The following is a 26,807-nucleotide window of genomic DNA, read 5'->3' as shown; positions in this document are numbered from 1 at the left end:
GGGGAAGTTTAGACCGTCATGGGACAGGCAGTAGGGAGCGCTCACCCAAAAGCACTCAAACAGCCAGCAAGGTCCCACTCCTTAATTACTGGCTTGTTGTTGAAGATGTAGTGCCTGCTTCACAGCAAGGTCACACTTCAGTGCAACTGCTTGGGTGAACAGGCCCAGAGGCGGGCCTGGTCTTGAAGTGTGGTGGAGGATCCCTCCGCATCCACCATAAAGAAGGTCCGGCATTCCCTTTAGTAGAGATGTGGAACAGACAGAGACAGACACAGACTTCAGTTCACTCCTGTACTTTTAAGTTGTAGAGCTTACAGAGTCGATCAGAGCAGTGCTGATAACTGATGACTGAACAGGCATCACACAAAGGACAGGTGGTTATTCTAACCCATATTTGCTACCTGTGGTCCTATTTGCCTCCGAGAGGCCTGGTCCAAAAGGAGAGCCCTGTCCCCCCATGGCGAGAGCAGGAATGGAAGAGAAGGGCGGAAGCAGCAAGCGGGCCCTAGAGGGGCATCAGCGGCAGCAGGCTTCCCACCACCAGCCACGCGCACCCACAGCAGCTCCTCTGGGGTGGGCCTCATCCACCCCGCCCCCATCCCCGGGCTGCAGGGGCCTCCTGTCCCGGAACCCACCCCAGATGAGGCCATGGTCCCTTTCCCAGCAGCAGCAAGAGCAGCCCCAGCCTGGGGAAGGAGGTGCCTGTGTGTCAGTGGGCGGCCTCTCACTCCCCAGCCCCGGGGCTGGGCTGAATCAAGCCGTAGGCCACGGCCTGGGCCAGGCACTCCTTGGCCAGCGGGGCCACCTGGGGCTTCTCCTTCTCCAGCCCGGCCAGGACAGAGAGGATCTCCAGCATCTCGCTCTCCACCAGCTTCTCCGCCAGCTCCTTCTCCGCCAGGACCATGTTCCTCACCACCACCATGCCGCGGTGTTGCAGCTCCGTGCTTGAGCTCAGCAGCAGGGCCTGCAGGATCTCCAGCCAATGGGTCGTCTGGGGAGGGGAAAGAGAAGCCGCTGGGGAATGTCCAGCTAAGCTAGGCTCCCCTCTCCAGCACCAGTCTTGCAGCCGTCCCTGCCCGCCCCCCGGCCGTGTGCAGGGCCCCACTCACCACTTGGGGGATGCGGGGGCAGATCTGGGGCAACAAGGAGGTGAGCACAGCCAGCGTCCCTGCCGCTGCCCTCTGGAGCCGCTCGTCTTCCTCCCCGCTGTACAGCACCACCAGCTTCAGCCGGTCGCTCCCTTCAGCCAGGAACAGCTCAGCCACCTGCATGGGAGTCAGTACTGGCTCACAGCTTCCCGTCCTGCACACACACACACCCGCCCCCTCGCTCAGCCGGCCGCTCGCCTACCTCCGGGCAGAGGGCCAGGTTGCACATGCACTCAGTGGCCGCCAGGCGGATCATCTCGTGCTCCTCCAACATGTAGCCCTCGATCATGGGCACCGCCTTCTCCTTCACAATCTTCTGCCTGCGGGGAGGACAGGGTCAGGCCGCTCCCTCGCCTGGGCCCGCCTGCCCCTCTCGGCCGGCCTCCTCACCTGAGCCGCTCGCTGGTGCCCGCCAGGTTGGTGAGGGCCATCAGCCCCTCGAAGTTCTCCAGGCCCGTGCGCTTCAAGTGCAGGAGGCCCACCAGTGGCCGCACCACTTCGTAGACCTGCAGGGGAGGAAGGGAGGGAGGGCTGAGCAGCCGGGCAGGGAGCCCACTCCCCACAAGACAAGTGGAGCAAGCGTGGGCCCCCAAAGACCCTGCCCCCCCACACACACACACAGCCTGCAGCCCACACGGACCCTCTCGCCGGGGAAGGCCATCTCCGGGGCGGTGGTGATGGTAATCTTGGCGAGGGCCTGGGCTGCCCTGCTCTGCCCCACTTCGGTGCTGTCCAGGGCCAAAGGGATGAGAGCCTGCGAAGGGAGAAGCAAGAAGAGGCATCACTCCGGGCATACGAGGCGGCAGCAGCAGCAGCAGGGAGAAGGGCCGTGGCTTACCTTGCCCCCTCCGTGGGCTACCACGACCCCTCTGTCCTCTGGGTCCTCCACTAGGGCCAGGAACACCCTGAGGAGACACAGAAGAGACACGTGGAAGATGGATCCCTGCTGCCCGGCCCCCACCGTGTGCCTGGAAGATTCCTGTCCGTGCTTGTATTTGGCCCCTCCCCTCAAGGGCCCAGTGCAGCAGGTGGCAGAGGAGAACCCCCCGAGGTGCTTGCCTGGCCCCCCCCCCTTAGGAGAAAAAGAGGGTCCCCTCGCAGCTACCAGAGAGGTGGCATGCAAGGAGGACTTCAGCTACAGAGGATGTAAGGTCAGTGCATGGCAAGCACCAGAATGCTCTTCCGAGGAGAGGGGAGGGGACACTCCAGCCTGGCAGCAGAGGGGGGAAGAAAGGCTCCACCTCACCTGGACATGAGCTCTCGGCAGGAGGCACTCAGAGCAGGGCTCTCGTTCTTCACCATGCAGCTGAGAGCCGACACCACCCCCGCAGCCAGCAGCCTCCGCACGCGCCTCCACACAAACTCTGCCTTGTCCTGACGGTCACAGGCAACGGGGTCAGGGCCCACAGAGGTCAGCACTCCACCCTCCCTCAGCTGCCCAATAGCAGGCTCTGTGTCGGGGCCCCTCCGTGGCAGACACGCAAAGCCACGAACGGAGAAGGCGGCATTAGCGCTCCCCTGCCCGGAAGCCCCCCTCTCCACCCGCTGGCCGCCTCTCGTCACACCTTGGGGTGCTTCTCGGGGATGTGCTGTTTGGCATACTTGGCCAGCTCCACCATCTGGGGGTCCAGCTCTTGCTGGTCATAGCTGCTGGTGCAGTTCACCAGGGCAGATGACACCGCAAACATCACGCTCCTGTTTTCTGACTGCAGGGGTGGGGGAGGGAGGGAGAAGAGGGGATGAGCCTAGGAAGGCCAACTTGCAAGAACACCACTCCCACCCCACCCCACCATCAGCCACATCTGCCATTTTATTTTTGTACTTTTACGTGCATGGGTGTGGGTAGGTGTACAAGAACTTGGAAGTCATGGTGCCTCTGGTGACTGAGGAGAAGAACCCAGGAGAAGCCATGTTGGATCAGGCCAATGGCCCATCCAGTCCACCCCAGTGTCACACAGGGGAAGTGGCTGAATGAAGCCCCCCCCCCCACGCCCTCCTGCCTGCCAGTGTTCCTCCGAGGCCTCCATCCAAGTACTTGCCAGCATCGACCCTGTTTGGCTTCCGAGATCTGACAAGACTGGGCTTGCAGCTGGGCTAGAATCCCGGGTTTCTCAGCCACTTCTGAGGCCTGAAGGGGGAGAGGCAGGAAGCCCTGCAGCCCCAAGCAGCACCCCACAGCCCCGCCCCCTGCAGCCATACCCTGGCCAGCTGGAAGAGGGCTTGCAGGGCCGCCTGGTCCTCCACCAGTTCTTCCTTCACATCTGCATCCAAGGTGAGATAGGCCAGGCCCTCCGCTGCCCAGTAGCGCGTCCCCGTGTCCATGGCCTCGTTGCAGAGCCACCTGGGAGACAAGAGCACAAAATGCGGGCCCCCCTCTCAGCTCACTGGTGCTGCCGAATGCGCTGATTCTTCTCTGCTGGATCCGCCACAGCAGCCCCGGGGGAGGGGGGGGGAGCACTCACTTGCAGCACCGCTTGGCCAGCTTCAACGTCGAGCCTTCCGCAAACTGCTTCATGCTGAAATCCGTGCCTCCCGCCGAGCCCAGCTTGCAGAGGCCCTGCAAAGAACAGCAGCTGCTGAGGCTGGGGAAGCCCCCCCTCAGCACCCCCCCTCCCGCCGGCTGCTGACTCCGCCCCCCTCAGCACCCCCCTCCCACCGGCTGCTGACTCCGCCCCCCTCACCACCAAGGCACGAATGCGAATGCTGTCACGCTCGCTGTGCTTGTAGATCTCTTTCAGCAGCGTCACGCCATTGGCGGTGATGAAGGAAGCGTGCTTCGCCTTGTCTGCTGCGTGGATCAGGGCCTCCACGGCCACCAGCTGGTCGGCCTCCCGTGAGGAGGCGCACAAGGACAGGATGCTGTCCATGATGCCGCTCAGCTCCAGCACCCGATTCCCTGCTTCAGAGGGGCCCTGCAGAAGGCACGACACCGCCCGGATAGCCTGGAGCTTCCCCGGCAGCTCTTCGTCCTGGAACCAGCCCCTGGAACGGAAAAGATGCATCCTTAATTAGCCTATTGTGACGGACAAGGACTCCAACTCTTTAGGCGAAGAAATTCACAATTCTGAAGCCCTTTGCAAAACAAAGGTGTGCAGCACAACTGACCCTTAGGCACCCCTCAGCAACCCAAGTCTTCACAACCCCACCTCCATTAACTAAGCAAACAGGAAAGGGAGAAAGGAGGAAGGGGTGGAAAGAAAGCAACTTTAACCTTAAATGCCTTCTCCAAGCTGCTGGCTGGCTTGGCTTAGAGAAGAGATTTAAAGAGACAAATGCCTTCTCCAAGCTGGCTGACGGGGGCTTCAAGAGCCACACAGTATGTGTGAAAGGGTCACATGTGGCTCGAGTTTGGGCACCCCTGAACTAAACTGACATCGCGTTATATTCAAAAGCTTGATTTAGGAAAAAATTACCAAGCAACTGAATGGCTGGCAACAGATCTGTCTAATTAAGGATGCAACCTAAAAAGAGGATACACATTCCAAAACATCCAGAGTAGAGGAGGGGAAATGAGTTGTAAAAAGGACTGCTGCTCCCAACTGCCTTCATCCTCCTCTTCCATTGGGAGCCTGACCATCAGCACCAGCACCACTGGCCCCAGAGTCTCCTACCTGACACAATTCTCACAGAGCAGGTGGAAATTCTCCCGCTCCACCTCACACTTCAGGTCCCCAAAGAGCTTGCTGAGCAGGACAGCAGCACTCATGTGGCTGTTCTCCGTCACCCGCAGGCTGCCAGGCACGTGGGTCACTGTGCCCCCCACCGCCAGGATCTCCCTGAGGCCTGTAAGGACAAGAGCTGGGTGAGCCCAGGAAGCACCCCACAGGTGGGGCAGCTGCACCATGCCCAAGTTCCTACCCTGGTCGATGACCCACAGGGTCAGGCTGTTGTTGGGCTCCTGCAGCGACTTCCGGGGCACCACCGTGATCAGCAAGTTGAGGATGCTGTCGCGGCCGTAGGAAGAGATGCTCTCCCGGGCCAGGGCTTCCAACAGCTGCTTGAGCAGCAACTTCAGCTCCTTGGAGGTTTCTGAAAGAAGAGTAATTGGGAGGGGCGGCAGCAGCTCAGTCCACAGTGCCCCAGGCTGCCATCGACGAAATAAACGGAGGCTGAGCACAACAGCTAGCATGGCTGAGACGGATAACCCAGAGGTTAGATTGTGTTCTTATTCCACTATGCAAAGCAGGCGACACTTCTGTCTGGTTTAAGAATGCAAAGATCAAGAATCTGGCCTAGAAAACCATCAGGGACTTTTGAAACCTTCATAGACTAGGAAGCAGCCCAGAACAGTCTATTTTTTCCAGACCATTAAAGAGCCCCCCGTTCTCAAGGAACAGGACCCCACTCATCCCAGAGGGAGTCCCCTTCCTGGCAACAGGGAAAGCTGGTTTTATGTCCCTCTTCTTCTTGACCTTAAAGAACCACAAAGCGGCTTACAACTTTCTTTCCTTTCCCCTCCCCAAAACAAGCACCTAATAAGGTAGGCAGGCTGAGAGAGTTTGAGAGCACTGTGGTTGGCCCCAGGTCTCCCAGAACGGTTTGTATGGAGAAGCAGGAAATCAAACGCAGCTCTCCAGATCAGAGTCCACCGTTTTAACAGCAACAAACACAGGCATCTCTGCTTCCATGTGCAAGAGAGCACTTACCAGACACCAAGGCTTCTTCCTTGCCGCGTACCTCCCTCTGCAGCCCCTCCTTCAGGGACTCAAACATGACGTGCAGCAGGCTGCAGGCAGCCAGCGAGATCTGTTCATCCTCCAGCTCCAGCACGGCAAATAAACGCCGAGGCCCCAGCGCAGTCAGGACGGCCACAGTCTGCAAAACAGGCCCCTGAGGTCTGAGATGCTGAGAAGGACCCTCTCTGTGCAAACCACTGCAGCAGCCCACTGATGCCTTCATGCTTACCCGAGAACGATGACCCCGGCAGAGGCCAGTAAGGGTACGCAGAGCTGCCAGGACCATGTCGAGCCGCTCCGTGTCCAGCAGCTGTAGAAGCAGATGCACCCCATCATTCTGGAAGATCTTCTCAGCGCCAGGTTCCTCTCGGGCCAACACTATCAGGTTCTGGGCTGCCTGGCCAAGGAGAGGTGCAAGCAGGGGGGGGGGGGGAGAATTGTTCAGTTTGACAAAAAAAACCCTCTCCCCAAGTTATAATCTCCCCACCTTATAGAATGCAACTCTTGCACAACAAGCACTGCTACAGATGTACTCAAATATGCAACAAAAAAATGGGCACTGCTCACTCACACTCCACCTCCCAGCATCTGCATCAGGCATGTTGTACAGTACCCGAACTGCAACTATGAATGCACAATATAAAATCTAAGCAAATGAGAAGATTCTGTAGACTATTCTACTTTTGTTACGTCTGGAAACAAGTGACCTCCCACCACATTGTCCAGCCACCGTTGGCCCTACAATCCTGCCCAGAATTTCCATGTGTCCATTTTGATTCTACAAGGCGCCTCTCCGAAAGCTGAGACAGAGGGGCCCCCAGCCATGACAACGTGCCCAGCCCCACTTGTCATCTCCGCCTGCAAGCTGAGCTCTACCTTCTGCTTCTTGTCTTGATCCTTTTCCTTGGGGTCCAGTAGGACCTGGAACATCTGCTCCACTTTCGAGTCTGTTGAGGCTGCAGCTCTCACCTGGAATGAAGGGAAGGCAGGGGCAGGTGAGTGGTGAGGTGAAGGGGTGTGCTCTGCGAGGAGAGGCCCAGGCGGCCCCCGCTGGCCCACCTTGTCGTGCATGCAGCTTCCCAGGTCGCGCAGGGCCTCCTGCAAGGCCCGGTTCTTGGGCTCCAAGGTGAGGCCCCGCTGAAGGTCGGAGAGGGCCTGGTCCAGGCGGCCCAGCTGCTGCAGGGCTTGGCTGCGACGGAAGAGGCCCTTGACGTCCCCTGGATCAGCCTCGATGGCTGCAGAGAGGGAGAGAGGGGTCAGCAGGGGAGAGAGGGGAGGCTGGCCTTTCTCCCCAGGGGAGCCCCAGCACAGCGGGCCTCACCCTCCTCCTCCCAAGGAGGAGAAGAAGAAGACTGCAGAGTTGTGCCCTGTCCTCTCTAAATCTCAGAGTGCCTCACAATCTCCTTTCCCTTCCTCCCCCGCAACAGACACCCTGGGAGGTTTCCTGTCTCAATCCCAGTGCTGCTTTCTCCGCACCTAGCACCCCTCTGCATATATCACCTAATCCAATCATGCCTGCTATTGTCATTTGCTTGCTAATGACATTTGACATCAGACATCACTCCACTTTCCAATATATAGGTCAGATGGACTTACATTCTAGCTGTATCTGAAGAAGAAGATATTGGATTTATATCCCTCCCTCCACTCCGAAGAGTCTCAGAGCGGCTCACAATCTCTTTTCCCTTCCTCCCCCACAACAGACACCCTGTGAGGTGGTGGGGCTGAGAGGGCTCTCACAGCAGCTGCCCTTTCATGGACAGAGTCTCAGAGCGGCCACAGTCTCCTTCCCCTTCCTCCCCCACAACAGACACCCTGTGAGGTGGGTGGGGCTGAGAGGGCTCTCACAGCAGCTGCCCTTTCACGGACAGAGACTCAGAGCGGCCACAGTCTCCTTCCCCTTCCTCCCCCAGAACAGACTCCCTGTGAGGTGGGTGGGGCTGAGAGGGCTGTAAAAGCAGCTGCCCTTTCAAGGACAGAGTCTCACAGTGGCTTACAATCTCCTTTCCCTTCCTCCCCCACACAGACACCCTGTGAGGTGGGTGGGGCTGAGAGGGCTCTCCCAGGAGGTCCGCTTCCAAGGACAGAGTCTCAGAGCGGCCACAGTCTCCTCCCCCAGAACAGACACCCTGTGAGGTGGGTGGGGCTGAGAGGGCTCTCCCAGGAGCTGCCCTTTCAAGGACAGGGTCTCAGAGCGGCCACAGTCTCCTCCCCCAGAACAGACTCCCTGTGGGGTGGGTGGGGCTGAGAGCTGCCCTTCCAAGGACGAGTCCTGCGGGCGCTGTGGCTGACCCCGGGCTATTCCACCTGGTGCTCCCCCGGCCGTACCTTTGGAGGCGTCCCGCTCTGCCTGCGCGAAGTCCCCCTGGGGAGAGAGAGAGGGGGGGGTGAGTGGGGGCGTGGCCTCCTCCCGCCCCTCCCACCGCGGTCCCGGGGGCGGGGCTGGCGGACGGACCCGCTTGAGGTGGCAGGCGGCGCGGTTGCGGTGGAGGGCGGCCCGCTGGGGCTGGGGCGGGCGGAGGCGGAGGGCGCGGGCGTAGGCCTCCAGCGCCTCCTCGTAGCGGCCCGCCTGGAAGTGCTCGTTGCCCTCCTGCCGCAGAGCCGAGGCCGCTCCCTCCTTCGGCTCTTCCTCGCCCAAGGCCGCCATCGCGCTCCGGAAGGCCCGCCCCTCACTCCGCAGCCGCTTCCGGGAGGCCTGGCGTCACGCGGCCCCGCCCCTCGCCCGGGCTGCCAGTCATCGGGGTCACGTGGTGGGGCCCTAGGAGCAGTTTCTATGGGGGGGGGGCAGCCAGTTTGGCCCAAACGCTTCTCTGCTTCTCAAGTGAAGCAGCAGCCCCCCCACACACACACACACTTGTCTAACTCAGTCAACCCGGGGGGGGGGGATCCAGCCCCAGGAGGCTGCTTCTTCCACCACCCCCCCAGGCTTCCCAATCCCCAGGTCCCAGCGGGAGATCCCCGGTCTTAGACTTCCCCCTCTCCCAGCCAGCTGGCCCGCAGGAGAAGCCCTGCCCCCACAGCCATTACGCACCTCCATGAACGATTCCCATAGGGAATGATGGGGAATTGATCCGCGGGTATTGGGGGCTCTGGGGGGGCTGTTTTTTGAGGTAGAGGTGCCAAATTTTCAGTATAGCATCTAGTGCCTCTCCCCAAAATACCTCCTAAGTTTCAAAAGGATTGGACCAGGGGGTCCAATTCTATGAGCCCCTAAAGAAGGTGCCCCTATCTTTCATTAGGGGATAGGAGCCAGTTTGGTGTAGGAGAGCCAGTTTGGTGTAGTGGTTAAGTGTGCGGACTCTTATCTGGGAGAACCGGGTTTGATTCCCCACTCCTCCGCTTGCACCTGCTGGAATGGCCTTGGGTCAGCCATAGCTCTGGCAGAGGTTGTCCTTGAAAGGGCAGCTGCTGTGAGAGCCCTCTCAGCCCCATCCACCTCACAGGGTGTCTGTTGTGGGGGAGGAAGGGAAAGGAGATTGTGAGCCGCTCTGAGACTCTTTGGAGTGGAGGGCGGGATATAAATCCAGTATCTTCTTCAATTATTTTCTATGGAAGGAAGGCATTTTAAAAGGTGTGCTGTCCCTTTAAATGTGATGGCCAGAACTCCCCTGGAGTTCAATAATGCTTGTCACACCCTTGCCCCTGGCTCCTCCCCCAATGTCTCCTGGCTCCACCCCCAAAGTCCCCAGATATTTCTTGAATTGGACTTGGCAACCCTATCCCCCCCCCCAATTCAAAGCCCCTCCAGCAGCAATGCTGCTCTTGGCCAGAGTGGTGGCGGCAAGCGGCAGTGAGCAAAGGGGGCAGGTTGGAGGCCCCCCAATGGAGGGGATTCAATGGAGTGGCCTGCCCGCCCCACTGTAGCTGAGGGCTTGGCATGACCTAGCAGGAGCAGCTTCCACCCCTCCCTCCCAGCTGCTTCAACTGGAGCAAGGGCTGCCAATCCCCAGGTGGGCAAAAAAGTCAAAGCTCCATAACCCACCGTGAAAAGCAGCTTCTATTATTAAATTCTACAAGGTCAACAACAATAAACACAAATTCCACCATCATAAATTACAAAACAAGCATAACTTTTAGTCCTTAATAGAAAAGGAAGCAAGGTCGTACGACCTTGTCCTTGGAAACTTGGATTATTGGCTGCATCTTTGGACAGACATTAAACATCTGGAGCCCGCCTTTGGCGGGGGAGGGCGGGATATAAAAATAAATTTATTATTCTTATTATTATTATTACTACACCAGGATTGCATGGAACGAGATGGGAAGTTTTACCATAGGATGAAAAGACAGACTCTCGGAGCTATTGCTTCCTTTTCTATTAAGGACTAAAAGTTATGGTTGCTTTGTAATTTATGATGGTGGAATTTGTGTTTATTTTTGTTGACCTTGTATAATTTAATAATAGAAGCTGCTTTTCACGGTGGGTTATGTACCTTTGATTTTTTTGTCCTTTTGCCGTGTTACTCTGTGTGTGTTGTGTAATCCCCAGGTGGGGGCAGGGGATCCCCCGGTTTGGAGGCGCTCCCCCTCCCCGCTTCAGGGTCATCAGAAAGCAGGGGGGAGGGAAATGTCTCCAGGGCACTCCATCATTCCCCAAAAGGTGCCCCTACCCGTCATTATTCCCAATGGAGGGAAGGCATTTAAAAGGTGTGTGGTCCCTTTCAATGTGAGGGCCAGAGCGTCCTTTGGAGCTGAATTATGCTTGTCACCAGGCTCCACCCCCAAAGTCTCCAGATGTTTCTTCAGTTGGACTTGGCAACCCTGTACTGGAGCCAGGACACTGCCCAGGCTGTCCAAGAAATACCAAATTCATGCAGCCTCGTAGTTGTTGGCGGGTGGGTGTGACCCACCCAGAGTCCTCCAGACCCATTCCACCCCCATGCTCTAGGTTGCCATCAGTATGCCTGACATTTCGTTGTGCTGCGCTCCACTGGCTGAAGGTGAGGGTGGTGCCAAGACATCCTGTTTTCCTTCATACCACCGCCTTGACAGGGCCAGAGCAGGTTGTTCCTCCTGCCCACCCACACCCAGCACCAGCCACTGGCCCCTTGCCAGCACCCCAGCAGCTTGGCAACTTCTCCCCCAGTTTGGCGTAGTGGTTAAGTGTGCGGACTCTTATCTGGGAGAACCGGGTTTGATTCCCCCCTCCTCCACTTGCAGCTCCTGGAATGGCCTTGGGTCAGCCAGAACTCTCTTATCTGGGAGAACCGGGTTTGATTCCCCCTCCTCCACTTGCAGCTGCTGGAATGGCTTTGGGTCAGTCATAGCTCTGGCAGAGGTTGTCCTTGAAAGGGCAGCTTCCGTTAAACTCTCTCAGCCCCACCCACCTCACAGGGTGTCTGTTGTGGGGAGGAGGATAAAGGAGATTGTGACCGCTCTGAGATTCAGAGTGGAAGGCAGGATATAAAGGCAATCTCTTCTTCTTCCTTAAGAACTGCTGCACTCAATCATGGCTGCCCACAAAGGTGGAGCACCAGCTCGCTGCCATAAGTAGAGGAGTCTCTTTCCTTCCACGCCCCTGTGCCCGCTGGCCCAGCAACAGCCTCCATTTCTGCCCCCAGGGGCTCCTGCTGCTTCCAGCTCCTGCCTGGGCCCCCTCAGGGCATCCAACCCAACCCCACAAACAGCCAACCAGAAAGAGGCACACGTGTGCCTCCAGACACCTGCCGCCCACCCTCCCTCTCCGCCCATACCCCTGGCATTTCCTGGCACCCCTGGCAGCAAGAAGCCAGTCGGGCGCCCGCAGGTGGCACAGCACCGTTTGGGGGGCTCCAGGGGCCTGGCTGGGGGATGCTGGTCCCTCCAGAGGCCTTTGGGGTGGGCGCAGGAGGGCAGGCAGCCTGCCTACCTGGCAGGAGGGATCTGAACATGGAAGCCATGCAGGCTCTAGATGTGGGTCCTGCTTCCTGGGAATTGGGGAATGGAGTGAAAAAGCAGGCAGGGGGGAGCTGTGAGGCGGCGACTGTGGCTTTCCCTCCCATCCCATCCCCCAGCCGGGCACAGCCAGAGAGACCTTGTGGGGTCGTCGCCCGGGATCCCTTGGACCGCATAAAAGAAGGAGATGGTGCCCGTAGCTCGTGATTCCCTGTATTCTGGAAAGGAGCAACTTCTCACCCGGGTCAGCAAGAGCCACAAGCTTTTTCCTGAGAACCTCTTTCGTTTCTATCCAGTGACGGCGGCAACATCCTCCTTTCCTCGCTCAGGTGGGCAGCCGACCACAAGAAGAGACCGCAGGAGTCCTTCCCTGGGAGGACGGCAGCACAGACCTCCCGCCGCCCCAACCCCTTGGGCAGGCTGGCAGAGCATCCGGGCCAGCCCCACCACCCAGCCCGGCCTTGGAAGTCCAGGGTCCACGAAAGAACAAGTAACAGGCTGCCCCCTTCCAGTCCCCCTGCTGGCAGCTGCTGCAGTGCGCCGAGCCCCAGCAAAGCGTGAGCGTCCTTGGCGGTCCTGTTCTTGCCAGGGGTGGCGGCTCAGCACGTTCCAGCTGCTCCCGGAGGGGCCTTATCCCAGGCGAAGGCGGAAGGTGGCGATCTCCATGGGGTCCAGGTGGACGACTGTGCTGTTAGCGGAAGCCGGGGCCAGCGGGTACATCAAGGTCAAGGAGGAGGGCTGCAGAGAGGCCACCTCGAGGCCCTGGAAGAGGCTCCCTAGAGGCAGCTGGGGCGAGGGAAGGAGAAGAGGCGGGGGGTCAAAGCTTCTCCTGGGGCAGTGCCCTCCCCTCCGCTGGGCTCCCCCACGTACCGTGCCCTGGGTGGTGGTGCAATTGAAGCCCAGGCTCCTGGCCTCCAGGCCGCAGTCAAAGCCCTTGCGGTGCAGGATCAGAGCCATCTCCGTGGAGGGCAGCGAATCGTCCTGCGGAGAAGCCCACAAGGCGGCCAAGTGAGGCAAGGCACCCAGCAGGAGAGGGCAGCGCTGCGGGATGCCCCCCCAGTACCCACCTCCCCTTGCAGCGTGCGCAGGTTGAGAAGGTGGAAGTCACAGGGCAGAGTGGCCGAGAAGGGCTGGAAGGAGCGCAGGGCCGGAGGAGGCGGCAGCTTCTCCTGGGCGACAGGCAGCACCATCACCTCGCTGTTGAGGTGCAGGGAAGTCATGTGGCTGAGCAGAGACGGGAAGCTCACCGGCCGGCTGGCCTGGGCCTGCGGCAGGGAGGAGGCAGAGAGGAGTGGGCGCAGGCTCCTCCGCAGGGCGGGTCACACGCAGGGGATCGAGGGAGGCCCCCTGAGCTACTACCTGGGCTAGCACAGACACAGGGCAGGGCCCAGCTACGTCACCACCGGCTAATGCATAAGACGGGGCAGGCTTTACCTGTTGGCCATCGGCCCTGCTGCTGGAATAGACCCAGTCTCTAACCATGGAGGCCAGTTTGGAAAGGAAGCCGGAGCTCTGGGCGGGCATGGAAAGGGGTCAAGGAGAACAGCCACGTTAGGAGAGGGAAACAGCTCAGGGCCAGCCCAGCCCTGCCTCCACTCCACGAGTGGCAAGGGGGGAGGACCGGGGGCCCCCCAGGGCAAGGGCCAGCAATGTCCCATGCACAGAGCGCCCGGGGGGGGGGGGGCTTTTTGCTTTGCACACACAGCCAGAGTGTTTGGCTGAGGCTCCACCTTCCCAGTCCCCAGCCAGCATTTTGCCCACCAACCCCCTCACTTTGTGGTTTAGTCCTGTTTACTTTATTTCCACCCCACTGTTCTCCCCCCGCCCCCAAAGTGGCTTCCCTCCCCTTCGGCCTCACAACCACCCTGTGAGGGAGGTCAGGCCCTGAGGGGGGGTTCAGCCCTGGGTCTCCCGCTCCCCCCACACACACCACACTGGCCTGAGCCCACTGACACACTCCCCCTTGGAAAAGGGCATTTTCTTTCCCAGCTTCCCCACCGCCCTGCTCAGTGCCTCTTTCTGATGTTTAACATATTAATTGTCACCTTGAGACAAGCTGCGTGTTTGTCCTTGGGAGGCTGCCCCCCCCCCTTGCTTGCTTCCCCCGTCCCTTTGTGGCAGGTGACAGACAGGGCCTCCCTCCCCCCCTTCCCCCAGCCAGCTAAGGAGTGTGTTTGTGGGGAGGTGTACGTTGCTCTCCCCATCTTCCCCCCACTGGCTTGTCCTCAGTGCAGCCGTCCAGTGGCTGGATTAAGCCCCCCCTTCTTCCACCCTCCCCCTTTGCTGGCCTCAGGAGATCCCGTGGAAAGCGTTTTTGGCTTCCGTGTGTTTAACCTGACAGCTCAGCCGCCATAATGCGGGTGAGTGGGGGGAAGAGGAGGTTGGAAGAGACAGAAAACAAGACCTGTGGCAACGCAGGGTGAGAAGATCACAACCCAACTGAAGGCTTGGAGTCCCTCATCTGGGGCGTGTGATGGAGCAGCTGCTGCCGCCATGAGAAAGGAACCCCGGCTCTGGGACCTGTAACCCCTAGCCGAAAGCTTCCCCACATCCTGTGGGTCAGGGTCACCTCCCACAGTGGCAGCGTGGCACTTTCGAGAACCTCAGAGGAGGGAGGGCCACAGCTTGGCCACCTCAGTGGTGGCTCTTCCTACCGTCTCAGCAGGGCTGCGCCCCTCCAGGAGGAGGCGGAAGCGGTGGCAGGTGCGCTTGTTGTCCTTCAAGCCCTGCCCAAGGCCCCGGTTGTCATCTTGCATGAGGCGCCGGTCCAGAATCACCTCCAGCTGGCCTGCAAAGCGTGGAGAAACAGGGAGGATCAGACAGACAGAAGCAGAAGGCCTTCCAACTGCCTCCCCCCCCCCCCAATGCAGAATCTGTTGGTGAAGCCTAGGGGTAGAGAAATGCCTTCCACCCTACACTCTGTCCATGTTCAGGAGCCTGGGAAGGAAAAAACGAGATGTGTCATCGCTCTCCCAGTACTCCCCGCTTCAGTGCTTGGCCATGCAAATGGCTCTTGCTGGAGCAGAAGGGAAGGTTTCCCAGCTAACACTTCAGCTCTGAAGTCACACCTGGGACAGCTGGATGGGGAGGCTGCCTTTCTTCCTTTTGGGTCAGGACGAGTGGGAAGAGCACACATTCCCTGGATGCAAGGAAGGAGCTCTCCTCCTACTGCCTGATTGTTTTGGCTCAAGCCATGAGGCTCTGAGGCTCTACAACCAGTCTCTGTCTCCCCCCCCACCCATAAGGGACCAATGGGAAGAAACCTCCGCCTGAGAAAACAGGGTGAGGCGCTTAACTGCAACTGCTGTTCATCACATTCGACCTGCACAGTCATAATGTGTGTGGCTGCGTCAGAAGACGGATGAGGAATGAAGGGAAGATTTTAAAAGCTGCCACTTGAAGAATTACTAGCCTGTCCTCATTCAACACGGGCTAAGCTTATTAGACGCCTCATCCTGTTGATTGCATTGACTTGCGCTGCGTAATCAGCTTTGAGTTGGGAACAGGTGGACTCCAAACACGGTTCATGAATCCTTGTTCATAGGGGAAGAGCCCTCTGCTTCACCACAGCTGCTTCCAGACCTTCCCTGCATGCCCCGATCACTGGGTGCTTCCCTGGGCACCAGCCCCAAAGCCCCAGATGGAGAGCGCCAGCCCCCCCCCTGCTCCCCTCACCGCTGCTGAGGCTGGAGGCCCCCAAGGCCTGGGCGGTGTGGAGGGTCAGGCGGCTCTGTCTGTCCTGGATGTAGGCCATGACTGGCATGGGGTAGAAGTTGGCCTGCAGCGGGAGCTTCTTCAGGTACTGCCGGGGCTGAATCTGCCAGCAAAGAAGGAGACGTCCAGCCCTGGCCAAGCACAGGAAGGGGGTTCCTGCTCCCTCCCCCCCTGCCCTCCATGTACCTGGAAGCCGTTCAAGTCGGTGAAGAAAGCCCCCTTGCTCTCGATGTCGGTGCTGAAACGCATCGCCAGCTCCTTGTTGACGTGGTCACGGATGTCCACCAGGCAGGAAATCTCCAGGGAAAGCCCATCGACCCCTGGGGCCACAGAAGGCAAGCGTGGCAGGGAGGACGGGTCTCCTCTCCACTCCGCTCCCCACCCGCCAGCCCCTTCTCCTCAACACTCCCCCATGCAGCGCCCCTCCTCAGCCTCCCACCTGGCAGGTTGTAGAGCCGCACCACCTCCTGGACGTGCTGGTAGTAGACGGCCACCTCTGAGAAGAAGGGGCCCTCCGTCACCCGGACCACGGGAGGGTCCTTGGGCATGTAGGGCTGCAAGGAAGACGGGCCAGGGCAGGTGAGTGGAGCCACCAACAGCCCCCTCTCACACGCACACACTCTAGTCAAGGGGGTCTTCAAAAATGGCTGCAAATACTCAAAAACATGCCCTTTACAAACAAGCCAATACAAAATGTTAAGAGCTATCTGTGAAATCCCACAAAGGAAAACAACGACGGCTGCAACTTTGGCTCACAACCAAATCGTACAGGGATACTGGGAACTTGGGCAGAGCACAAGAGGGAAGGGCTGCATCGGGGCTGAGTTCTCAGGGCCCCTCCTTACACACCCAGGAAAATGCTGTTTGCCAGTTTGGGGTCATGAAGGAATTTCCCCCTGGTCAGTTGGGCCAGGGATCCTGGAGGCCCCCCCCAAAACTTATGGGCAGGAAGCAGGGGTCACTGGGGGGGGTGTAGGGTGGGAGGACATACTTGTGAATTTTGTGCATTTCACTGGTATCTTCCAGCTCTATGATTCTAACTATCTGCCCTCCAAAGCCCCATCAGAACAATCAGAATCTTCCAGATGCTTCCATGCAGGAGAATGAGAAATCCTACCAGTGTGCAGAAGGGAGGCCTCCCTCCCATCGTTTGAGGGCACATTAACCGCCTCATCGACAGGCGTTCTTTCCCAAGAAGGGCGTTTGTATGAGCCAGATTTACAAAACCAGAGCAGCCCCGGCAGTCAAAGCAACCTCAGAAGGTCCACAGCACGGCATTGTGTTGAACCCAGAATCTCCCCACAACAAAGACACGGCATCGCGGTGCGGATGGGCAGTCGCATGGGGGACTCAAGAAGGCCAAGTCAGCAGCGAAAATTATGAGACGAGCACTTTGCCCGGGGGGGGGGGGGAGATGCCTTGGCACACACGTGATGGCATCTGGAGGGGGGGGAGGTTGGCCACTGTGTGACACTTTAAAGTGCTGACTAGAGGGGCCGCTGGCCTGATCCCACAGGGCTTCTCTTGTGTTCTTATGTAAGTCTCCAGCTTCTCCAGAAGTGACCCCTGGATCATGCGTGGGCTGGAGCAGCATTTGCAGCCCGAGGGAAAGGAGGTGGGTGGATCTCTGCTGCGGGAAGCAGGGAACAACCAGGCCTGCCCCAAGGTGAGGATCCTCTTCCTCCCCATCCCCTGCCCAGCCCAGCCCCTGCCCAGACCTTGGCCTCTCCATCCGGCAGGAAGAGGTAGGCCCCGCTTTTGTCCTTGGTGCTCCGGGTCCCGTAGATGAGGAACTGGCTCTGCAGCCTCCGCGCTTGCTGCTCCCCGACCTGATGCACGCTCTGCCAAGGGGCAGGAAGACCCCCGATCAGCATCAGCAACTCCTCCCCCCTCCCCCCGCAACCAGCCCTCACCTTCCTTGGGGCACACGTACTTTGAGCAAGCCGCTGGGCCCCAAGAAGCAGGCCCGCATCTGCTGGTTCTCCAGGCAGTAGTCCTCGGGGGCCGCAGGGACAATGCGCACCGGGAAGGCCTCATGTTTGCGCACGGGGAGGTCACGGCCGTGCAGGTAGAGGCGCACGGAGGACCGGAGAGTGTTGTGGCTGTCAAAAGACTTGCTGACTTGCAGGACCGTAAGCCCCAGCGGCTGCAGTCGGATCATGATGGACGCCTGTCAAGCCAGAGCACAGACAGGGGAAGCCCAATGGGGGGTGGGGTGGGGGGCACCCACAATGGCCTCAAGTCCCTAGATGAGCATCAGGGCCCAGAAGCATGCTGGAAACGGCCGGCTGTGTTGGTTGGCATGTATCTGTGTGTGCGAAGGAAGGAGGGGCAGCCTCCCCCATCTCTCCCTCCAGCAGGGCCTCTCCTCTGCCCCCACCCCCCAGGCTGGCTGCACTCCCTACCTGGTAGACCTCAGGGGCCATGTCGGTGGCAGAAGCCCACCAGGCGCTGAGTTGCACGGCCAGAGGCTGCCCCTCTTCATTGGCGACGCGGATGCGAGGCGTGTTCACCAGGAGGGACACCACGCTCAGGCGCTCCTGCTCCAGGGGGTTAAACACAACCACAAACCTGCAAGTGGGTCATGTGGTTAGAAGAGCCGGGAGGCCCCGTCAAGCATCCCCAGAAGAAGCATCTTCTTCTAGCAGGAGCTCCTCTGCATATTAGGCCACGCCCCCGAGGTAGCCAATCCTCCTGGCGCTTACAGTAGGCCCTCTAAGCTCTTGGGGGATTGGCTACATCAGGGGGGCGTGGCCTAATATGCAGAGGAGCTCCTGCTAGAAAAGGAGCCCTGAGCATCCCCCCTCCCCTGCACCAGTGAGCTGAACCCCTCCGTGCTCTTCATGCCGCCCTCCAGCCTCCACTGCCAGCCGGGCCCAACTAGCAGGTCCCTCTATGGAGACCAAGGCGGGAGGAGAAGCAGCAGGGAGGGGAGAGATCTAGACCCCCTCCCCCACCCACTGCGGGCAGCCACACCGTCCCCCCCCCACCTGGGTGCGGCATCGAGCTTGAGGACCGTTTTCTCCGGCAAGGAGTCCTGGTTGAGGCGCGTCTCGTCCTGGGGAAGAGAAGGGACTCAGCAAGCACCGCCAGAGGCCAGCGCAGCCAGGGTCAAGCCTGGCACCCTTCTGGTGGGCACAGGGGGGGGCCGTGCTGGGGCTCACTGGGCCAAGGAAGGGCACTGCCAGGTCATAGTGGTAGGCCTCCTTATCACCCAGGACCAGGTAGTGTGCAGCATTGATGAGGACTCGCTTGAGGTTCATGAGGGAGTGGAGGAGCCTGCAGGGGGGAGAGAGAGAGAAGGAATTAGGCCCAGGCTGGGAGGCCAAACCCTCCCCCCAGGCCAAGGCTGGCACCCACCTGACACCATAGTCCACAACCACCGCCTCCTTGGCCGTGCCCGTGATGGCATCATGATGCTGGAAGAGGCCCAGGTTGCGTCGCGCATCGGTCAGCATGGCATAGTCTGACAGCGGGTACCTGCTGTCCATGCCCGCATGGCGGGCGTGGCTCACAGCCAGGCTGTACAGGATCTCGGCACTCCTGCCTCACAGGAAAGGACACCGTTGGCTCCCCCGACACCCCACAAGCAGCCTCCCCCCCCCACAGCCCTCCCCCCCTCACCTGAGGTGGGCCTCCAGCACCCGCCCCACGCTCTTGTAGAAGGGCCGCGAGGTGTAGTAGCCTGTCCAGTAGTGGTCCTCTCGGTCCGCGTAGGAGAAGAAATCCCCACTCAGCACGGGGAAGCCAGCGGGGCGCACGCCAGGCACGATGCCCACCCGCTTGTAAAGGGCATCGAAGTAATCCGAGAGAGTTCCAAACTGCGCCTGCGGGAGGGCAGAGGGCAGCGCCTCAGCAGACTCCCCGGATGGATCCCCCCTGGGCCGGGGGGAGCGGGAGGCGGAAGGAGGGACCGGAGCCCCCGGGGGAGAGCAGGGGCCACGGCTGCACCTGCACATGGAGGTCCGGGTGGGCGTTGAGGTAGTCAAAGAGGCGCTGGTAGTTCAAGAACTGGGCATCCCACTCCTGGGGCTTGTCGTAGCGGAAGTCGTCCCCGAGGGGCACCAGCAGCACTCGGCTGCGGTAGAGCTTGGACTTCTTGCGGTACTGGTCCAGCAGCAGCAGCGCCCTGGGAGGAGAAGAGCCATGGGGGGGGGGGGGGTTGAGGGCGGGAGGCCACACAGGAGGGAAAGGCTAGGACCTGGGAGGCCAGGTTCAGAGCAACACTCCCCGCCTAGCCTACCTCACAGGGTGGGTTCTGCAAGGCCAGAGAGAAGGGCGGCTCTAGAAGAAAAATGTCGGGTATGACCCCCTAGAGACCCTCAGCGGCAGAGCTCAGAGCAATGCCCGGACGAGCCCTTCCCCCGGGAGAAAAGCCCCCTGGAGCTGTGCCCTGCAGGAGGGAAGAGCGAGCTGCGCATGGGAGCCACTCACCGCTCCGCCACGTTGGCACTTGTGATGGCCTTGGGGGGCACTTTCCAGGGGCAGTTGATGCGGCCCCCCGGCAGACGCTTGAAGTCAAACTGGCAGCAGATCTTGGGGTCAGGGCCGCACGTGTGGGGCACATCGTAACTGTAGAAGGGCATCATGTGGCAGAGGATGTCTGTGCTGGAGTCTGTGTCTGAAGAAGACCCAGAAGGGCATGGTGCTCTGGAAGGGACTCCAAAAGAGCTCAAAGCCCCCCCTTTGCCCACCGCCCGCCTCTCGGGCATCTAACCGAGCAGAGTGAGCTGCAGCACCAGAGGAAACACTTGCAGGAAAGGCTTGCAGCTCAGGCCAGGGTCCCCCTCCAACCTGCCCTCAGGGGGAAACGATCCCTTTTCGGCCCAGAGCGGGCAGCAAAGCGGGGCCCACCCCTCCCCTCCCCTCTGCCTCACCCCAGCTTTGCCTCCACATGAACTCCAGGTTTTGGGTGGCCGCAAAGTGCTTCTTGATGGCGTAGTGGACCCGTTGGATGAGCATGCTGGTCAGGTTGGCACGGCGCAGCAGATACGGCATTGTGGAGCTGTGCCCAAAAGGATCCACTGCCCATCCGGAGCGTGGCATCACTCCTGCCCAGCAGAAAGAAGAGGCATCAGCGGCCCTGGGGCCTCTCAGCATTGCTCCAGCCTCGGAGTGGGTGTGAGGCCAGCCTGGCCTTCCCAGCTCCAAGCACCTCCACAGGCCAAAACATCTGACCAGAACCAAGGGATTGAAATTAAATCAAAAGAGTTTTTGCTAAACATGAGGAAGAACTTCCTGACAGTTGGAGCAGTTCCTCAGTGGGACAGGCTTCCTCCTCGGGAGGGGGTGGGCTCTCCTTCCTGAGAGTTTTAAGCAGAGGCTGGATGGCCCTCTGGCAGCAATGTGAACTTAGGCAGATGAGGGAGGGAGGGAGGGAGGGCAGGAAGGGCTGCATCAGTTCGTAGTTCCTGCTTGCACATCCAGGGAAATGCTGATTGACACTTCAGGGTCAGCCAGAAATGTTTCTCCAGGCCAGTTTAACCAAGGATCCTGGAGAGTTGTCATTTATTTATTTATTGCCATCTTCTGGGCATGAAACGGGTGTGTGTGGGTGTGTGTGTGGGGGGGAGGTATTGTGAATGTCTTGCACTGTGCAGGGGGGTGGACTAGATGGCCCTGGAGGCCCCTTCCATGACTCTCCCTGACCCAGCAGAGGAATCCAGATGGCTGCCTTTGAGGTCCCAAGAGACCTTCTGCTGCAACCTGATCTGAGCAGAGGCAACGCAGGATGCCTGCCAGTTTCCCAGCAGGACTCCTCTGCCTGCCTAATGACTCCGTCTTATCTTTCAGCAATCTACCCAGCTGGACCAGCCTGAAAATGTCAGATGTTTTCAGTTCCAGAAAAGTACAGCGTCATCGCAAGGTTTTATTGAAGCTGACATTCTGCAACAGGCCCCTATTCGTTTTTCACTCCCCTCCCAAGAGATCGGCTCTGCCTTAATGCTCAGCTGACAGACGCAACTCACAGCCCGTGGCCCTGAGCCAGCCGCGCCTGTGGGGCCAGCAGCAGCAGCACCAGCCACCGAAGAGGGTGGCCTCCCGGCTGCCGCAGTTTCCCACCGTTCCTGCGTAAGCCAGCTGGAGCCTCCTGATGAGGGAGACAAGGATGGCAGGAAGGCCCGCACTCAATACAGCAATCCGGCCACGCACCAATTGCCAAGTGTAATTAAAGCAACGATCTTGTTGGCTTCATCTCAAAAAGCCCACCTGAGAGTTTCTGGTTACAGCCCTCAGTCCCGCAGCTGCAGTCCTCAAACTGCTCACGCTTGAGTCTTCCCAGGTCACCTTCCAGCAGGTGAACCAGCCTTTATAACGCATGAGCAAACCGCCTGGTGTGGCAGTGCCTCCGATCTCCTCTGCCACAAGGAGGCAGCCAAAGCTCCGCCCCCCCCCCGCCAGCAGCACTGCAGGCCTTTGCAGGTGGCACAACCCAGCCCACAGACTCCGAGGGGGGGGGGGGTCAGCGGGGTCACGACTCCTCTCCCTCCAAGATTAAGTGGCCTGACACTCTCGCCTCCGTGGGGGAATCTTCCACTCAGTCAGTCTATCGGGGAATATAAGCCTGTGTCATCCCTCCGAGGACTCTGGGCAACTATCCTTGTCACCCCCGGACTACCTGCTCTGGGAAACGCCCCCCCAGGTGGTTTCCTCTCCTTCTTCCCTGTGGAGAGGACAACGGCTGGTCCAGCACCCCCATGGCGGGCTCTGTGCAGCCCCATGTCTCCTGAGAGGAGGCGTGGCCCAAGATCCCCCCGCAAGCTCCTGTCTGTGGCAGACCGGGGAGGGGGAGGGAGGGGTTGAACTCAAGAGTCTCCCCGTCCTTGTCTGAGCCTCTCCCCGCAGCACCACACTGCAGGGTTCCATGTGAAAGCCTCCAGCCACCACCGCCAAAGTGGGCCCTCAGCCAGCTGTGTGCCTTCAGTCCTTCCAGCCCTGCAAAGAGTGGGCCCCCCAAAGAGTGGGCCCCCCAATGGTCCACTCACCGAGGTTCTTCTCCAGCCACTGGTGCCCCTCAATGAGCTGGTCAATCATGGCAAAGTAGTGGGAATTGGCTTCATCGGGCATCACCCAGCCGCCGGTTGCCATCTCCAGCTGCCCGTTGCCCACCAGCCTGCCAGCGGGATCAGAGTCAAAGGTTGCAACCACGGCTGTGGCTTCAGCTGGCTGGCAGCACAAATTTCAGACCTGCCTCAGACACATCGCACATGCCTCCCCTCCTCACACCCACCATTCTCAGACTCGAAGGCCCTCAGATGTGAACAGGCTGGCAAGGCACGACGAGGCCTTTTCTTCCCTCCCTCCCTCCCGCACAGCCAAGCCAGCAACGGTTCACAGCCCAGGGAGACCACCCAGAGAAACAGCAGAGTCACCCTTAAGCTTCCTGCTGCAGCACAACAGACCTCAGAGGCCTCCATGGGCCTCCACATGGGCAGCAGGAGGACTCCTTCGTGCGGGAGCCTCTGCCCTCTGCGTGCGCACGCACACGTCTTCCTTTCACCAGAGCCAATCTCATCCTTCCGGGGGAACAGGAGGCATAGTGGATTTGCATAGGGCCCTCCGCGGAGAAGACGGACTCTGGTGCACAAACAGCCTGGGAAGTTCCCTAGAACTGAGCCAATGAAAAGGGCAAACAGGCTCTTCGGAGTCCAGTTCACAGACGGAAGCATTCCTGTCGCTGCAAATCCCTCTTGCATTACTCAGGACTAGCTGGATGGACACACAAGCCCCCCAAAAACACTGCCCAAGACTTCACCCCAACCCCGCCCCCCACGCCATCCCTTCACCTGCGGACGGCAGCCCGTTTCTGGGCACTGATGTTGTCCCACCACTTGGAAAAGAAGGAGATCTCGGACCAGATGAAGCGCCGCCTCGGGTCCTCCTGCAGCTTCACCACCATGCTGTTCAGGATGTGCTGCGTCTGGTCGAAGTAGTATTTGTCAAAGGTCTTGATCCAGCCTGGGGGGGGGGGGACACCAACAATGGAGCATTACAGCAGATGTCCCCCCACCATGTCTGCTGTGGCTCAGGCCTCAAGGGACCCGCGGGACCCTCTAGCTAGACTCACAGACAGGCTCGCCTTGTTTCTGGCGGCAGCCAAGTTGAGATTTCCTTTGGGACAGTGGGATGCTGCTTTTTACCGAACCAGGCCTGTGATGGGCTCAGCTGCAGAGCTCTCTGCCCCTTGTGCTGGGTGGCTGCTCCAAGACGCTTATTGGAGGAATCCTTGTTGAGGCTTTTGGCCTCCGAAACCACCTCGGTCCCCCTCCCTCGGCCTCTGCCCTGGGACGTCTCCCACTCGGGTTTCCCAAAATGGACACTGCCATGGCAGAAAGGACCTGCTCCCTGAAGGGGGCTGGGCACGGTTGAAAACCTTCAGTTCCGACTTTCTGCTCGGAGGAGGAGAAAGGCTGCTGCTGCCAAGAACAGGAGGCCGTTTGCATCCTCGTTGCTGGACAGCCAGCCCTTGTGGGGGCGGGGGGACCCTGCCTCTGAGTCGCCTCCCCCAGGCAGGCAGGCAGGCAGGCTTCATTTACTCCAGCTATAGGGAATGTGGGGAAGAGGGCCACCGAGCAGCCGCTCACTCACCTGGGTCGTTGTGGGAATGTGGCACCACAAAGACTTGCAGTGGCTCCGTGTCCCATTCATTGGGCTCATAGGTGATATCGAAGCCTTGTTTCCACACACCCCCATCCTGGTTGTCGTACGGGAGCAACGCGGCCACAGCCAGCATCTGGGGGGAGGAGGAATTGGTAGACTCACCGGAACAAGTACAAGCAGCTTCTAGGGAGGACTGGATGAACATATGGAGCAGAGGCCCATCGGTGGCTGTCAGTCAGAAGGGACAGGTGGAACGCTCTGTCTGGGGCACTGGTGCTCTGTCTTCTTGGTGCTTGGGGGGGGGGGGCTTCTGGAGTTCTGGCCCTGCTGGCGGACCTCCTGGTGGACCCTGGGGTCTGGCCACTGTGTGGCACAGAGTGTTGGACTGGTGGCAACACTGGCCTGATCCAGCATGGCTTCTCTTCGGTCCATGCCGGGCTTTTGGCCCCAGGTGGTGGCCCCTCCCCTCCCCTCCCCCCTCCTCCAGGGGCCTTTCGGCCTGCTCTCTCCCCCTCACCTGCAGGTCTGTCTGGGGGGCCTTGGGTCCCAGGCCAAACTGGCAGTCCTGGGAGGAGACGGCGTAGAAGCTGGGGCGGCTCTCCGGGGGCAGCATCCAGGAGCCGTTGGGCATGTGGAAGGGCAGGAGGACGGGCTGCCCCTCGGCGTTGGCGGTCAGCTCCAGCACAGAGTCCTTGATGTGGACGATGATTTCGTGGTTCTCTTCCAGCAGCTGCTCCAGCTGCTCGATGCGGTTCTGCAGCACGGAAATCTGGCTCTGGGGGGCGGGGAGGGGGGGAGGCTGGTGAGCCTTCCTCGCGGGGCTGGGGGTGCCCCGGCCTGCACAGCCACAGCCCCCCGTGGGAGCGCCCCACTCACCCGCGGGAAGTTGCCCCCGTCCTGGCGGCGCGCGGGGTCATGCTGGACGCGGTCGAGCATCAGGTAGAGGGAGAAGACGGCCACGCAGAAGATGGCCGCCCCGCACACCGTCACCTGCTTCTTCAGCTTCATCCTGCGGGCCGCATCTGCAGGGCCCGCAGCAGCAGCATCAGGCGCCCAGCCCCGACGCCAGCCTCCCGGGGAGGGCGGGCGGGGGATTCCGGCTCCCCTCCCCCAGCAGAAGGGGCCCTGGCAACCCCCCCCCCCAGGCCCAGCGCCGCCGGGACGCAGCAGCCCCAGACCGAGGAGCGCCCGCCGCCGCCCCCCCGGAGCCCAGCCGCCCTCACCTCGGCCGCCGCTGCCGCCACTGCGCGGGGGGAGCCGCCAAGCCCCGCCCCGGGCCGCCCTCTGAGCATGCACAGAGGGGGAGGTGCCTGCCGCAGCCCCGCCCCGCCCCGCCCTCCTCGGGGCCTCTAGTGCGGGATGGGGCCGGCCCGGCCCCGCGGAGGGGAGGGGAGGGGAGGGGAGGGGAGGAGGCTGTAGCGGGACGAGAGGGAGGGAGACCTCCCCCAGGAGCCAGACCAGGCTCTCCAGCTCACCATCACAACCTGCACCTCATTTATGTCCCCGGGCAGAACTTGCGCCACAAAACCCCCGGCTCCATGGCTTGCGGATGACGCTGTTCTGCAAAAACTTGGTGTTGAAGCAGGCAGCCCAATGATTTCAGCTCTGGGTTACCCCAACATCACCATCAAATCCCACAGCATGGCAGAAATCGTGGCTCCAAAGCTTGGTGGCAACACCACAGTCCATACACAGGGTTCCAGGACAGGGTTTCTCACGGACCCTTAGGATCATTGCATTGGATCGTCCCCTCTGGGCACCTGTCCTGGGGGAGACTCCCCGGCAAGCTCACCACCAAATCTCAAATCATGTCCATCGGCAGAGCTCACGCCACAGAAACCGGGGAACCACAGCTTCGTGGCAACACCATGCTGGGAAAACATGGACCCTTCGAATGTTGTTCCAAAGGATGAATTTTCAAGATTGTATGTGAGGTCACTTCAATCCACCATGTATTAACCGATTGCACCAGAGAACTTCTGACCCCAGCACCTTAGTGCCACCACGGTACAAAAGCAGGAGTATAAGCATGGATATATAGATCCTCATCCTTCACATCACATATCTCCCTTTGGCAGAAACATGGATCCTCGCGTATACATTGTAAGCCTGCTAGGAGGGGAAAGGGGAAAGTGGTCCCATGGCTGAGAGTGACTGTTGCACTTGGTTGCATTAGAAGGCAGGAGCCACTGGAAGAAACAAAGGTGAAGGCCCAAGGAGGCTGCAGAGACCAGCAGTGACACAGAAAGGAGGCGCCCTGAAGGATGCCCAGCAGGCAGCCAGCCCCTCGTGCCTTTAAGCGTGCAGGCTTTCCCTCCCTTAAGTGCTGAAGCCAAGGGGGGGGGGGGAGGGACCCGGTGTGATTCCCTGGAATGGGCCTGATTGGAGGTGCTCTGTCTTCTGCACCCAGGGAGGGGAAAGAACTGGGCTTGCCTCTGAGTCACCAGCAAGTGGGGGCCAATCGCAGCAGCCAGACCCCCCCCCCCTCCAGCTGCTTGGAGGGAAGGAATTAACTGGAGGGTCAAGCTCGCCTCCCCTCCCCCCTCCACATCTTGGCCTTGCTGGGTCTGCAGCCCTGGCAATCATCCCCCAAAGTCCCACCTCTCCTCCAGAGCTCTGAACCAATCCTTGCCATTTAGGCCATATGCAAATCTGAGTGTGTCAGCCAATCAGAGCCCAGGGAACTCCCCTGGATGGGCAGGGCTGAGCCAGCCTCAGTTTAAAAGGTGGGAGGACCATTTTCTCCCCCTCAGTCTGTCTGTCTGTCTGTGGGGGGGTGCTGTGCCTCTGGGGA

General features: G+C 60.0%; 2 protein-coding genes across 4 annotated transcripts; both read right to left on the bottom strand.

Moving 5' to 3' along the window:
• Positions 1 to 277: 277 nt before the first annotated feature.
• Positions 278 to 8,471, bottom strand: UNC45A (unc-45 myosin chaperone A). Its single transcript, XM_060260349.1, has 19 exons — positions 8,280 to 8,471; positions 8,153 to 8,189; positions 6,884 to 7,059; positions 6,701 to 6,793; positions 6,054 to 6,221; positions 5,795 to 5,963; positions 5,007 to 5,177; positions 4,760 to 4,931; positions 3,830 to 4,130; positions 3,611 to 3,705; positions 3,348 to 3,489; positions 2,714 to 2,854; positions 2,395 to 2,522; positions 1,987 to 2,053; positions 1,789 to 1,902; positions 1,539 to 1,654; positions 1,351 to 1,468; positions 1,110 to 1,265; positions 278 to 991 (listed from the first exon to the last, which is right to left on the bottom strand). The coding sequence occupies exons 1-19, from the start codon at positions 8,469 to 8,471 to the stop codon at positions 725 to 727; spliced, it is 2,823 nt and encodes a 940-aa protein (XP_060116332.1). The 3' UTR covers positions 278 to 724.
• Positions 8,472 to 12,324: 3,853 nt separating this feature from the next.
• On the bottom strand, positions 12,325 to 25,027 carry MAN2A2 (mannosidase alpha class 2A member 2). 3 transcript variants are annotated; one of them, XM_060259919.1, is made up of 23 exons: positions 24,890 to 25,027; positions 24,531 to 24,788; positions 24,002 to 24,146; positions 23,200 to 23,371; positions 22,399 to 22,526; positions 20,290 to 20,463; positions 19,847 to 20,033; positions 19,364 to 19,541; positions 19,037 to 19,239; positions 18,773 to 18,955; positions 18,577 to 18,691; positions 18,403 to 18,470; positions 17,818 to 17,983; positions 17,346 to 17,582; positions 17,131 to 17,253; positions 15,852 to 15,966; positions 15,599 to 15,732; positions 15,374 to 15,515; positions 14,353 to 14,486; positions 13,133 to 13,210; positions 12,766 to 12,963; positions 12,569 to 12,679; positions 12,325 to 12,484 (listed from the first exon to the last, which is right to left on the bottom strand). In XM_060259919.1, exons 1-23 carry the CDS (start codon positions 25,019 to 25,021, stop codon positions 12,329 to 12,331), a joined length of 3,537 nt encoding a protein of 1,178 aa, XP_060115902.1. In that variant the 5' UTR covers positions 25,022 to 25,027; the 3' UTR covers positions 12,325 to 12,328. The 3 variants fall into 3 exon arrangements, with proteins under 3 accessions (XP_060115902.1, XP_060115903.1, XP_060115905.1); XM_060259920.1 differs by lacking the exon at positions 13,133 to 13,210 and having other exon boundaries at positions 24,890 to 25,024; XM_060259922.1 differs by lacking the exon at positions 20,290 to 20,463 and having other exon boundaries at positions 24,890 to 25,024.
• Positions 25,028 to 26,807: the final 1,780 nt, after the last annotated feature.

Source organism: Heteronotia binoei, chromosome 19 (assembly GCF_032191835.1).
Source record: "Heteronotia binoei isolate CCM8104 ecotype False Entrance Well chromosome 19, APGP_CSIRO_Hbin_v1, whole genome shotgun sequence".
Classification (NCBI taxonomy): Eukaryota; Metazoa; Chordata; class Lepidosauria; order Squamata; family Gekkonidae; genus Heteronotia; species Heteronotia binoei.
This window is presented reverse-complemented; position numbering and strand designations above follow the sequence as displayed.

Bases quoted from the DNA above. Each gene is read 5' to 3' on its own strand.
- UNC45A (XM_060260349.1), bottom strand. From the start codon at position 8,471: ATGGCGGCCTTGGGCGAGGAAGAGCCGAAGGAGGGAGCGGCCTCGGCT. The intron at 2,054-2,394 runs GTGAGGTGGAGC...GTGTCTCCTCAG, and splicing joins TGCCGAGAGCTCATGTCCAG to GGTGTTCCTGGCCCTAGTGG. The intron at 992-1,109 runs GTGAGTGGGGCC...TCCCCTCCCCAG, and splicing joins GCCCCCGCATCCCCCAAGTG to ACGACCCATTGGCTGGAGAT.
- MAN2A2 (XM_060259919.1), bottom strand. From the start codon at position 25,021: ATGAAGCTGAAGAAGCAGGTGACGGTGTGCGGGGCGGCCATCTTCTGC. The intron at 18,956-19,036 runs GTGAGGGGGGGA...CCTGTGAGGCAG, and splicing joins GTGCTGGAGGCCCACCTCAG to GAGTGCCGAGATCCTGTACA. The intron at 17,583-17,817 runs GTAGGGAGTGCA...CTGGCTTGACAG, and splicing joins TGGCCCCTGAGGTCTACCAG to GCGTCCATCATGATCCGACT.